Source organism: Abramis brama (genome assembly GCF_963993115.1).
Source record: "Abramis brama genome assembly, chromosome: 10".
In the NCBI taxonomy this organism is placed as follows: Eukaryota; Metazoa; Chordata; class Actinopteri; order Cypriniformes; family Leuciscidae; genus Abramis; species Abramis brama.
In genome coordinates, this window is record NC_139972.1 from 5584511 (window position 1) to 5598200 (window position 13690).

Here is a 13690-nt window from a genome sequence, read left to right on the forward strand (position 1 = left end):
TGTCAAGTGGGATTTTACTGTCATTCATATACTGTCATACACTGTAAAAAATGATTTTTTGGTGAAGTAAATACTACTGAAAAAAAAACAATGTAATTTACATGAAAAAGTTAGTTCAGGCAAGAATTTAAAAAACGAAGTAAATTCCATATCAGTACTTAATTCAAGCGAGTAGAAATGAAAGCGTAAATATCAACTCAATAAAATTAAGTAAAAATTACTCAGCTTTTCTGATACTGCGGTTCCCATCATGCACTGGACCTTGAATAATTAATGAGGTTGATTTTTCACAGTTTTCCGGCTGTATTTACACTGTTTTATCATTGCTTTTGTTGTTAGGATTAGTAACTTGCCATTTTGTGACATTTCGAGTAAATTTTCTGCTCAAAATGACACATTCAAACACAAAAACGATCCATCAAATGTTACCGTCATTGTGTATTGTCTACCAAGTATTGAGGTCTTTGCATTCACATGATGCTTAACATCTGACATGCTGTAGTATAAATTACTTAGATAATCTAAGTAAAGCACATACTATAAATGACTGGTATAATTCAATATTATTGTTTGAGTGAAATGTAATGCAAAGGAAATTTCAACTAAATCGATATTAATCAACCTTTTACTAGCCAAATTAAAATTACTTATTTTCTGTGTTACTTTCACTTAACTAGTTTAAGTAAAGTTTACTTAATTCCATATTCCAAGTAAATTTAACTTAAAGATTTCTAATTAAAGCTACTGATGAATATGTTTAGGTTTTTACTTGGCAAATCTTTGTAAATTTACTAGCATTTTCTGAGTGGAAAAAGTTGCCTAGCTTTTTTCAAGTAAATCCTATTCCAAATTTTTTTCAGTGTAGTATGAGTAGCTTTTATTCTTATATTTTCAGTTTTCATTGTAGTTTAGTTTTAGTCAATTTGTAATATGCTGTAATTTTTATATTTATATTTAGCTTTAATTTATTTGTATTTCAGTTTTAGTAATATTAGTAATTTTGTTATGTGTTTTTGTCCTCTTTAATATTTCTATTTATAGCTTTAATTTATTTTTATTTCAGTTTTAGTCATTTTGGTCATTTTATTATGTGCTTTTGTCCTTTTTAATATTTCTATTTATAGCTTTAATTTATTTTTATTTCAGTTTTAGTCATATTGTTATGTGATTTTGTCCTTTTTAATAGTTTTTTATATTTCTATTTAGCTTTAATTTATTTTTATTTCAGTTTTTGTCATTTTGGTCATTTTGTTATGTGCTTTTGTCCTTTTTAATATTTCTATTTATAGCTTTAATTTATTTTTATTTCAGCTTTAGTCATATTGTTATGTGCTTTTGTCCTTTTTAATAGTCTTTTATATTTCTATTTAACTTTAATTTATTTTTATTTCAGCTTTAGTAATTTTATTATCTGATTTTGTGGTTTTAATTGTTTGGTTTTTTTGTAGTCATTTTATGTGTTTTTGTCCTTTTTAATAGCTTTTTTATATATATATATTTCTATTTAGCTTTATTTTTATTTAAGTTTTAGTCATATTTTTTGTTAACAATATATCAACACTGAAGTCTAGCAACCAAAATAGCAAAGGATGATGTTGTGCAATGAATTTGTTTAGCAAGCGTACGGTTATCAACAGAAAGGATACCATGTTTTACACACATGCTGTTTTTTTAATCATGATTCAAAGCAGAAACTTGACTTACTAATGCATTTCAATTGCTTAAAAGTGAATGCTAGTGAAGCTGTGTCCATTTCTCTGGGTCATACACTCATCATTTCAAATTGTAAGTAGGAAGTGGGAAATTCCGAGTTGCAGATGAAAATAAAGTCTAGTCACAGTGGAGGAGCCCTGAATCAGGATCACCGGAGAACATCGGGACTTACAGATGTACTGGGCTGAACTGTGTTACGAGCTCAGCTGTAGAGCTCTTCAGCCCGTGAGGCTTTATTGATATAACTACACACACACACACACACACTCACACACACACACACTCGTGCCCACAGCAAGCAGCACGTTAACGCCATTAGCATGTCATTAAGAAGCAGATGAGCGCCCAGATGCTGCGTGCTATAGCTTCCAGCGCCCCGCGTGTGAAGACATGAGCTGAATACCCACACAAACACGAGAGCTTCAGTGTCAGTCTGTTCACACACTCTTTAAGGCCCGTTCGCACCAAGAACGATAACTATAAACATAACCATAAAGATATAGTACTAAAAATCTTTCTAAATATAAAAGAATAGCAGAGTCCACAACACAACTATAACGATAACAGTACAAAGAAAATATATGGATGGAATCACATTCAGAATGATTTTTTTCCAGCTGATGAAAGATAAAAATATTGACAGCCAATCAGAATCCATTATGCATTAAAGAGCTTGAGCATTTAAAGTGGCAGATGACAAAACTGCAAACTTTTCAGGCCTTTGGTCTCTCTAGAGCTGGGAAGCTTTTCTAATATGAACGCAGATCCTAAAGCTCTTACCTGATCATAACCCTTAATTTTCCAGTGATATTTCTCTGAGCTTTTCACTTTTGTAATGTCTCTCAGGTCTCTCGCTTTCTACAGTCTTTCTTCAAATCTCTCTCTTGCTCCTCCCACATCATGACTGGACACACCCCCTACTGCTGATTGGCTCACTCTCTCTCCTCTCCCATCATGAGTGGACACGCCCCCTACTGCTGATTGGCTCACTCTCTCCTCCCCATCATAAGTGGACACGCCCCCTACTGCTGATTGGCTCACTCTCTCCTCCCCATCATAAGTGGACACGCCCCCTACTGCTGATTGGCTCACTCTCTCCTCCCCATCATGAGTGGACACGCCCCCTACTGCTGATTGGCTCACTCTCTCCTCCCCATCATGAGTGGACACGCCCCCTACTGCTGATTGGCTCACTCTCTCCTCCCCATCATGAGTGGACACACCCCCTACTGCTGATTGGCTCACTCTCTCCTCCCCATCATGAGTGGGCACACCTCCTGCTGCTGATTCGCTCACTCTCTCCTCCCGCTGATTCGCTCACTCTCTCCTCCCCATCATGAGTGGACACGCCCCCTACTGCTGATTGGCTCACTCTCTCCTCCCACATCATGGCTGGACACACCCCCTACTGCTGATTGGCTCACTCTCTCCATCCCAATCATGACTGGACAAGCCCCCTACTGCTGATTGGCTCACTCTCTCCTCCCCCATCATGAGTGGACACGCCCCCTACTGCTGATTGGCTCACTCTCTCCTCTCCATCATGAGTGGACACGCCCCCTACTGCTGATTGGCTCACTCTCTCCTCCCCATCATGAGTGGACACGCCCCCTACTGCTGATTGGCTCACTCTCTCCTCCCCATCATGAGTGGGCACACCTCCTACTGCTGATTCGCTCACTCTCTCCTCCCGCTGATTCGCTCACTCTCTCCTCCCCATCATGAGTGGACACGCCCCCTACTGCTGATTGGCTCACTCTCTCCTCCCACATCATGGCTGGACACACCCCCTACTGCTGATTGGCTCACTCTCTCCTCCCCATCATGAGTGGACACACCCCCTACTGCTGATTGGCTCACTCTCTCCTCCCACATCATGGCTGGACACGCCCCCTACTGCTGATTGGCTCACTCTCTTTCCTCCCCCATCATGAGTGGACACGCCCCCTGCTGCTGATTGGCTACAAGTGTGTTGCTCTGCTTGGTCCGATCCACTTTCAACACTGTTTCTCAGAAATCGCTTACTGCACCTTTAACATTCTCCTTAAACAGTCTGACAGAAAGCTGGGAACTAGAACTCATTCAGTTTGAGCTTAACATAATCCAAAGTTCAAGTGACTTTTTTCTATTGAGCACAATGAACTTTCATTAATATTTGAGTGAAATGAACTCATTTAATTTATTTAATTTCACCGCACATCTTTGTTTAATGAGATTATGGCTCGATTTCTCCTTTTCTTTGTGGTCTACAAATCATTTTTAGGGCTTAAATATCTCATTCACACATGTAGGCGGCACTGGAACGAAACCCCTTCATCTGATTGGTCAAACCTTCTGTACAACATTAAAGAGTAGCTATACGGTTGATACAAATATTCTGTCACCAAAGTAATTTTCGGAGAAAGATCTAAGACTATAAGTTTATACCTAATGAAACATAAACGAGAACCTCCTGAGCTACAAAACTGCAAACTCTGAGCAAAATAATTTTCCCCTGGGAAAGCAAGCGAAAAGCTATTTTGTGTTGAGTTTCTCATGAAGTTGAAACCGAACCAATTGCTCTTGTTACTTTTGATCCAATCAATAAATTGAATCTCTTTTTCTCTGGCACTGGGATCCAATTCGTGCCTCCAGACTCCATTGATCGGCTCATCCTTTGTAAGCGTTCTCTGGAAGCGCTTGGTTTTCAAGCATTAAAGGAGGAGGTGAGGCGGGGTGGAGGAACACACCGATATAGAGCGAGAGAGATTTCACACACATCATTTCTCTCACGCCCTCTATGAAATACATGCTCAACAGTCGTTTACATGCAGAAGAAATGCCCCTAAAATCAGATCCATCCAATTCTTTACTAACATCTCAGGAGGGCCATTATTGAGAGAGAGAGAGAGTCATTACACCTCACTGAGAGAGTCATCAAAGTAATTCCTCCCAACAACTCCACTTCACAAGAGCTGAAAGAGACTCGCGACAATACCTCAAGTGGTCCTATATCACGAGGATTCAACTTTTCATTGATCTTTTTAACTAAAAGTTGAGTGTGTTATGTGTGCTCACACACTTTAACTTTAAAGTTCTTCTATTGTGCTATTTTAAAGGTTCCTGATTTACTTTTGGACTCTCCTACAATTGTTTTCCATGCATCCAAGGTCAAAAAACGTAATTTACTCATAAAGAAAATGTTTGTTTGAAGATTCAGTCTCTCTAAGCCCCGCCTCTCTGAGAGCTGCTCTGCTCTGATTGGTCAGAAAGCAAACGCTCATTATCATATCTGAATCTCAGCTCTTGACACACAGTGATACGAACAGTGACGATGGCGTGGGTTTTACCGTATCAATCTCATCAAAGTGGATTTGCTTTGTCAGCAGAAAACAGCGTCTTCTCCACATGAACAACACGAACCAAACTCTTCCAGTCTCAGATAAACTACAGTGTTTGAGGGCGGAGCTAAGAGACGCTGTTCAGCCAATCAAGACCACAGGCTGGCTTTATGCTAATTAGTTACAAACCAGGAGGAAATGTTCAGCAGGAAGTGAGACTGAATTACTGACGACTCGTTTCAGTTCAGAATCACTTCTTTCTTTTAGGAGACAAAAACTACATTAATCTGCACTTTGATCTTTGAAACTGCAATATTCTCTGTTTTATGAGTTTTATTGTAAGTTTTTATTTATTTATTGAAAGTACAGGTTTAATAGTCCATAGAAAATATATATGTTGTCAACAAAGTAATTTTTTAATTGTAACTAGAAGAATACTTTGTAACTTATATTTATTATTGCACATTTAGAATTAGTTTTGGCTTTTGTACAATGGAAAAAAATATGCTGTTTTCTACAAATTATTACTAAAAAATTACTAAAAAGTATTCTATTTCAAATAAATACTGTTCTTTTGAACTTTCTATTTATCAAAGACTGTTTTTTCAACTGATAATAATCATAAATGTTTCTTGATCATCAGATCATCATATTATACTGATTTCTGAAGGATCATGTGACACTGAAGACTGGAGTAATGATGCTGAAAATACAGCTTTGATCACAGGAATAAATTACACTTTACTATATATTCACATAGAAAACAGTTATTTTATATTGTAATAATATTTTATAATTTTGCTGTTTTTACTATATTTTTAATTAAATATTTTGATTAAACAAATCCTGCCTTGGTGAACATAAAAGCAACTTTGATGACACTTTATATTAAGGTGTCATTGTTACAGAGTAATTATATATTTAAGTACTGAGTAATATTAATTAACTACATGTGCTTACTATAGGGTTAGGATTAGACTTTGTTTGAAAGTTAGTTGCATGTAATTATGCATAATTTACTATGGTAAGTACATGTAACAAGGACACTGTAAAATAAAGTGTTACCGTGACTTTTTTCAAAAACATTTTTAGAAGGGAATCATCACAATTGAGGCTTCAAAACCCCCTGCAAGTTGACCAGAATATTTAGTTAATTTGGAATAATATCATTGCATATTTACAGTTTTTCATTATATTTGAAAAGCAGGTGGTGTCTTTCCAAGATTCAGCACCACGGACAGCAACACACACTCTAAAACACAGTCGGGAACCCTTTCTGATCGCTTTTAGAGATGAAAGCATCCATTCGCCATATTCCAGCCATCCCACAAACCCTTCAAGACACAAGGCTCTCTCGTCTCAGCCTGTAAAGAAGCCGAGGGAGCTCCACAATCCGTCTGTCAGCGCCACCGGAGGCTGTAACGATTATGAATGGGCAATAAGACACGTGGAGACCACGAGCCAAACCTCATAAAGCAGTGGGACAGCAACTCGTATATATTAACCGGAGAATATATAAATATGAGAGGGGACGGAAACCTTTTTAGAGAGGTGAACGCTGAGGAGACACTAATCCAGATGAAAAGAACTGACGGATTTATGGACTGTGCATGAAAATATTCTGGCAGTTTTATATCATAAGGTCATAAGATGAGAGGAGAGAGACTTCTTTACCATAACATCCCAGAACAAATACCGTTTTATACTGTACTTTACACTACTTATTGTACTGTGATGTGTTTACACAACATACACTGTATTGCATTACATACCTGTTCCATTATGCACTGTAAAACGTCCTGTATTATATTCTATGCATATGTAGGGTAAGATGACCATTAGATGACACAAAATCAGCACTTTTGATGAATGGCTATTTTTTAATTTTGTCATTTCATATGAATATCAACATTTGTGAGATTTAGTCAGTTTCGAGGTTATTTGATCTTATTTTATTCCTCTGGAATATAGTGATCTATAACATTGTATTATGCTGAATATCAAAGTTTTGTGTGTCTATTTGTTGATGAGGGACACACTGATGTTTTTAGATTTGTGGAGTAGAAGTTATAGCTTTTATTTTGAAGTAAAAAGATCAAATTAGACCCCATGGGGTAAGATGAGCCGCCCAGAATTGGCACAGAGTGGTATGTTGTTATGTTTCAAATTTGATAATTAGTGTAATTAATGGGGTTGCTATTCAGTATTTCCATGAATTAGATGTACATTTCAGACATCTTCGCTTTCATTAAAACCTAGTTGAGTGAAATCATTCAGTTTGAGTTCATCGTGTTGCTATTATGCTACATATCTTCAATTAAAATATGGCCAATTAAATTCATATGCCTATATACTGTAAGTCACAGAATCATTTTACCTTTCAAAATTAGTCTCTTTTAATCTCTTTTACTGGGAGTCTGCTTTGTCTGTCATCAGTTATTCAACTACATTGTAAAAATTAAATTTTAAATAGAATAGGTGATATAGTCTTTTTCATTAATGACAGATTAATTCTGTTTTTATTTACTTCTTTTGGCCTCTTTGAATAATTTTACATTTTGTTCTAACGCCATCTTACCCTATATATACACACTATATGCATATAGTATGTGCATGAAATATGCGTTTAGTATACTGTACACACACACATTTCTGTTCAACTGTTATACAACATTTTATTCCACAACAGGGATAGCTCATATGTGTTGCACGCAATAGAAAGACAGGATTAAAGAACAGAAGGAGAGAGAAGTAGTGAGCACTAACCCCTGAAGACCATGTTTCTGTATCCGTAAAGAACGCACGCGAGTCCTTAGGGCGTTCAAACAGGACGCGTTCTTGCGTTCAAAAACAGACGCACCGGAACGGAACAGAACGCGGTCGCTAGGGCGTTGCTATGATGTCTTTTGCTTCCAGTCAAAAGTCTCGCGTCTCTGTGTTGTCTTAGTCTGTAGATATATGTGAGTCTGTTGGATTTTTTTTTTCGTCCAGCACATTGAAATCCCCTAGTAAAGTCATGTAAAGACTGATGATTTGAGGAACGAGTTACACGCCAAGTGCCAAGTTGAATTGGTATGGTAAGGGGGTTTGTTTAAATAAATAGACGTGTCAGTAATAGTGCATGGTACTTGCCTTAGCAAACACAGCTAAAAAGCGAAGACCTCGAGGCAAAGAGCGCAGTGAGCGCGCGCATCTATCTCTCTCTCTCTCTCTTCCGCGCGCGCCTTCTCTCTCTTTCTCTCTCTCTCTCGCGCGTTCATCCATCCGGACAGATTCTTCTTCTCTCTCCAGTGGATACTGCGGGGAACACACGGATTGCCAGTAGGATGGATTGCTGAAAGTCCCTTTTGCGAGATTATCCATTTATTTCTTTTAATTTCCGTCCGGTCACGCAATCTCGTCTCCATCCATCCATCTATCCATCCATCCATGTGTCCGGACGGGTTGTTCTGATTCGGACAGAATGCGGATCCTGGTGTTGTTCCCGCTGCTTTGGGGACTCAGTGAAGGGGCTTTTCCCAGCAGTGTCCAAATCGGTGAGTTACACTTCTAACACGACAAACACTTTAATAATCCCACGAGGAATATCGCAGTGCAACAGATACAATGTAGTGCATAATAATATACAATACAAATACAGAGAGATGAGTCTAAAAATAGCGATGTCAAAGGCTATTTAAAATCATACCAACCTTAAGAACCTCGTGTGCTGAAATGGCTCTTTGTGTTCTCCTCTGTTCACCTTATTAGACCCTAAAAAGCTGCTTTTCAGCACCAAACTGGGTTGTGCTGCCAGTTACAAGCCAAAGAACCAATGATGCATGAGCAAAGGACTTCGGGGAACCAAATATAAAAGTTTGGTCAGTGAAAACCTCCTATTAGTTTAAAATTTGGGGATGGACACATCACTCAATGCCTTTGGTGGTTACGGCCCTACAAAGTGCCCTGACCTGGTGCTATTTTTCTTAAAATGTGATACTGAATGATTGTATAATTGTTAAATATAATGTTTTATTATAGCATGCATGAGTTGTGCTGCTGTGTGTGTGTGTGTGGTCATGATGATGAAGACTGTGGTGTAAGAGCATGTTGAGTGCGCTTTTCCTCTTCAGTTCAGGGCATCACTGCAGTATTCTGGATGACCTCTTCTTCCCAATCAAACTTTACAGATTTGCAGCTCTACATTTGATTAATATCAACAAACCACTATGCATGCCCAGCCACCCCCTCACGCACACACACACACACACAGTTCCCTCTCCTCTTGCAGGATGTGTCTTGTGTGTGTGTGTTCAGTCACTGCATTGCTCATTGAGATGGAGAGTCTCACACCATAATGAGATGCAGCCGCTGACTTGCACGCCTTTGACAGCACTGCCGATAAAGTTAATACGCTAAATACGGACACACACACACACACGCTCTCAGAGTTGCACGCAATGCCTAATGACATTTACATACCGCTGCAATGCAAATGCACAATGCATGTGTTGTTCCTCACACATAAAAGCACGTTGTGGGATCTCAAACGGCAGTTGAAGCCAAAATGTCTATCAGAAAGAGAGAATAATTAGAGAGGATGTGATGAAACTGGCCGTGCCAAGTGTAGACGTGCCTGTTCTGGTGACACGGCCACACAAGCCATCCTCAGCACACTTCATTTCCAAGATTAAAGGGATCGTTCACCCAGAAATGAGGATTTAACTCACCTTCTTCATGTCGTTCCAACCCGGAATGGCTTTCTTTAATCTGTGGAGCACAAAACGAGACGTTTAGCAGAATGTTCACGCTGGCGTAACTGTACACAGAAGTCACGGTTCGGTACGTTTACATGGCAATCATGCAAGACGTCATTCGAAACTGTAAAGGGTCTGTTTTTATTTGTGTACACTCACAATAAAGACAAAACATTGTGCTTTTGTAAAATTAAGAAAACAAAACAGGATGTCGCAGTTTTGTTTCCTTTCCGTGAAGTTTGTGGAGCGCGTCACAAAAATGAATCTGAACTCTGCGTATTGGCTACTAACTCTAGTTTTGGGTTGGTGCGTGGATCGTCTCTTCTTCTTCTGCTCTTTTTCTTGTTGTGGCGGTTAGCAAACCGCATTGCATTACCGCACACGCCCCCTTCTGGACTGGAGTGTGGATCGCCTGTCTGGCTGTATTCATCATCTGACTGTATGACGTCCGTATCGTGACGGTTCGGGATGAATACATGAACCGTTACACCCCTAGTATTTTGCACAATTAAAGTGAATGCGGACGAGGACTAATAAGCTGCATAAAACAGCAATCCATGCAATACTTTTTCATGGTGAATATTGTAAATACACCGTTTTTACTGAACTTACCTTTGCTGTGTTGTCTCATCCTTTTAACACCCACAGTAAAATCTGACCTCATTTTAAAAAAGGTCAAATTCATTGATTTGGCTGATCGTTATTCAAAATCATTATTTGCTGAAACATTTTCATTGGTGTCTTAAATCTCATTCACATTTGTGACCCGGGATCACAACACCAGTCTCGAGTCGCACGGGTATATCTGTGGCAATAGCCAACAATACATTGTATGGGTCAAAATTATCGATTTTTCTTTTATGCCAAAAATCATGAGGATATTAAGTAAAGATCATGTTCCATGAAGATATTTAGTACATTTCCTACCGTAAATATATAAAACATGTATTTGTGTGAGTGAATGCTGCACAATCGCCAACATAAATGAACAACTTTAAAGGAGATTTTCTCAAAGTTTAGATTTTCTTGCACCCTCAGATTCCAGATTTTCAATAGTTGTATCTCGACCAATATTGTCCGATCATAACAAACCACACATCAATGGAAAGCTTATTTATTCAGCTTTCAGATGATGTTTAAATCTCAATTTCCAAAAATTGACCCATGTGACTGGTTTAGTGGTCCAGGGACACATTTGTGTTCATTCCAATGTGGTGAATCAAGATTTGACGTCATTGATGGTGGTTGACAGTCAAAAACACGTGAGAGCCAGTGGTGTTTAGAGTCCATGTGCCATATCTGAATGTAAACGCATTGAGATTTTAGAGCTACTGTACGTCCAAGAGGTTTTATAGATTTTTTGTGAAAGAAAAACAGTCCTACAGGTAAACAATGACAGAATTTTCCATTTTAGGGTGAAGTGTTCCTTTAAGATACATGAGCACCTCTTTCTCTTATTTCCTTTTTGCAGTCACTTATTCTTTCTCCCTCTCACTTTTTGCAGCTGAATTGTTTTAAAGAAGTATATTTTTTTCATTGTATTTACAATGAGTAATTTTAGTGCTTCAGCTTGTTTCAGTTAGTTGTCAAGGCAACATTTAGTCATTTCATTTCAATCAGCTTTATTTAAATTAACAAAGAGATTTTTTTTCTTCTTCATTTTTTAGGTTTAGTTAAGAATAATAAAGTGGTGATGACATGGATGCAGCAATAGATCTTTTCTTCCGTATTGTGACAAACATCCGAGTGTAACAGATGGGGTGGTTAAAGGGGTGGTTGATTATGATTTCACTTTTCTAACTTTAGTTAGTGTGTAATGTTGCTGTTTGAGCATAAACAACATCTGCAAAGTTACAACGCTCAAAGCTCAAAGCAAAGGGAGATATTTGCTTTTAAAGAAATCGCTTTTTAAGGACTACAACAAACGGCTGGTAGAGACTACACCACATTCCTCCCAGGTTAGTGACATCACCAACCCTAGAATTTACATAAACCCCATCCCCGGAACACGACTTATAGATTATCAAGACAGAATATGCTAATCAATGACTAGAAGATAACTACACATAAGCTTCATAAATTCATCAACTAACCATTCAGAAATGTCCTGTTGCTTCTACATGTTGTCACTTCTTCTTGAGTCTCTCCATCATTGTCTGACTCCGGTTTGAACATAAAAGACTAAAAGTTTTTGAAATGTTCAGTGTGTGTGTGTGTGAGGTAAAAGGACACGAGCTCTTGAAGCTCCGCCCTCTGTGCCGGGAGCAGCAGCTCATTTGCATTTAAAGGGACACACACAAAAACGGTGTGTTTTTGCTCACTCTCAAAAAGTGACAATTTTAACATGCTATATAAAAATATCTGTGGGGTATTTTGAGCTAAAACTTCACACACACACTCTTATGAGACTTATTTTAACCCTTTAAGAGCCAAGATGATGATCCATAGAGCACAACAGTCGGGGTCTGGAAGTAAAAACTCCATTCATTTTCTCCATAGGGAAATAGATTTTTAATCTATCAATCTTTAAAGACGGCTATACTGTGAGCTACGATGTTATTAATCGATGGTATTTGCTTCTGTTGAAGCCATCAGCCCACATTATTACAGCTTAGTTTTAAAAGGATCGTGGTGAAAAACTACATTACCCATGATGCTGCACAGAACATTCCACCAATCAGAGAGTTGAAACAAGCTCCGCCCACTCCCATGAAACACTGCAAATGACAATCTAATCGCTCTCAAATACTGAAATGTTTGTATATGCATATTTTGCAATAAACTTACTTTGTTTTATATATAATAAACATTTTAAGTGCTTAGTTTTATATTTTTCTATAATTTTTAACTCGATTATGCTGTTCGCAATGCATCATGGGATTGTAGTTCTTTCCCTCACTAAAGCTGTTAAGTTCACAGTCTCGTACTTTTGTCTTTTTGTCTGATTTTCAAATACTTTTTTGCTTCAAATCAAAGTTTGTAATGTTGTGATTCACCTTGTTGCTGATTGGCTTGATTTATGGTTTATAACTCTTTAATGAAGACTATATAAAAAACTCTATGGGGGAAATAAATAGAAACGGCAACGGCAGGCACTTTTGCACTCCATAGTGAAAGTAAAGCAGAAATTAATACAGAATATAAGCACCTCTTTCTCTTTGCAGTCTCTCATTCTTTCTTTCTCTCGCTCTTTCCAGGTGGGTTGTTTATAAGAAACACGGATCAAGAATACACAGCTTTCCGCTTGGCCATATTTCTCCACAACACGAGTCCGAACGCCACGGAAGCCCCATTCAACCTGGTTCCACATGTCGACAACATCGAGACGGCCAACAGCTTTGCTGTCACCAATGCCTGTGAGTGAAAGATGTCAAACGTTATGTCACATAGTCAGAGAAAACGAGTGGAGTTTGTATTGAGTCGCTGCCGTTTCTAGCCAGTCATTTGATTTCCTGATGAGTGAAACACTGATGCATTTGTTTGAGTGGCATGTCAACCTCTGATTCAACCAGTGAAGTGAGTTTGAGGGCGGGACTATCTGTTGACTGACCAATGGCAGATGAGGAAGGATGCTGGGAGCATCCGAGAAACCTGTTTGAAAACAGTCATTATTTTTTGCTATTCTGTTAATGCAGTGTTAATGACACAATGCAACTCTTTCATTCATTCAGTGCATGCATATAAAGTCAAAGCAAAAATTATTCAGACACCAGATATCATTTTTGATATTTTTTTAGTAGTGGGTGCAGGACACTATAGTTAATTTATGTAAGTGAGGAGAGCAAAAAAAAAAAAAAAACTGACATATCATACCCAACAATTCTTCATACAGTGACTACCAGTAAAATTTATAAAAATTTGGGAGCAAAAATGATTCAGACACTTTGAGCTGACCATGTTTTGCTGAAGTGACTGAACAAA

General features: G+C 38.2%; 1 protein-coding gene across 7 annotated transcripts in view; it reads left to right on the top strand.

Annotated features, from left to right (window-relative positions):
• The first annotated feature begins 8091 nt into the window (after nt 1-8091).
• Nucleotides 8092-13690, top strand: part of gria4a (glutamate receptor, ionotropic, AMPA 4a) — a 118389-nt gene continuing 112790 nt past the window's right edge. For 2 of the 7 annotated variants that reach the window (XM_084127359.1, XM_084127360.1), the window contains exons 1-2: nt 8092-8569; nt 12967-13125. In XM_084127359.1, coding sequence (XP_083983485.1) covers nt 8497-8569; nt 12967-13125 — 232 coding nt within the window. In that variant the 5' untranslated portion in view covers nt 8092-8496. Of the gene's footprint in view, nt 8570-12966; nt 13126-13690 lie in introns of those variants that run through there. The other 5 variants (XM_084127357.1, XM_084127356.1, XM_084127355.1 and 2 more) reach the window with 5 other exon arrangements.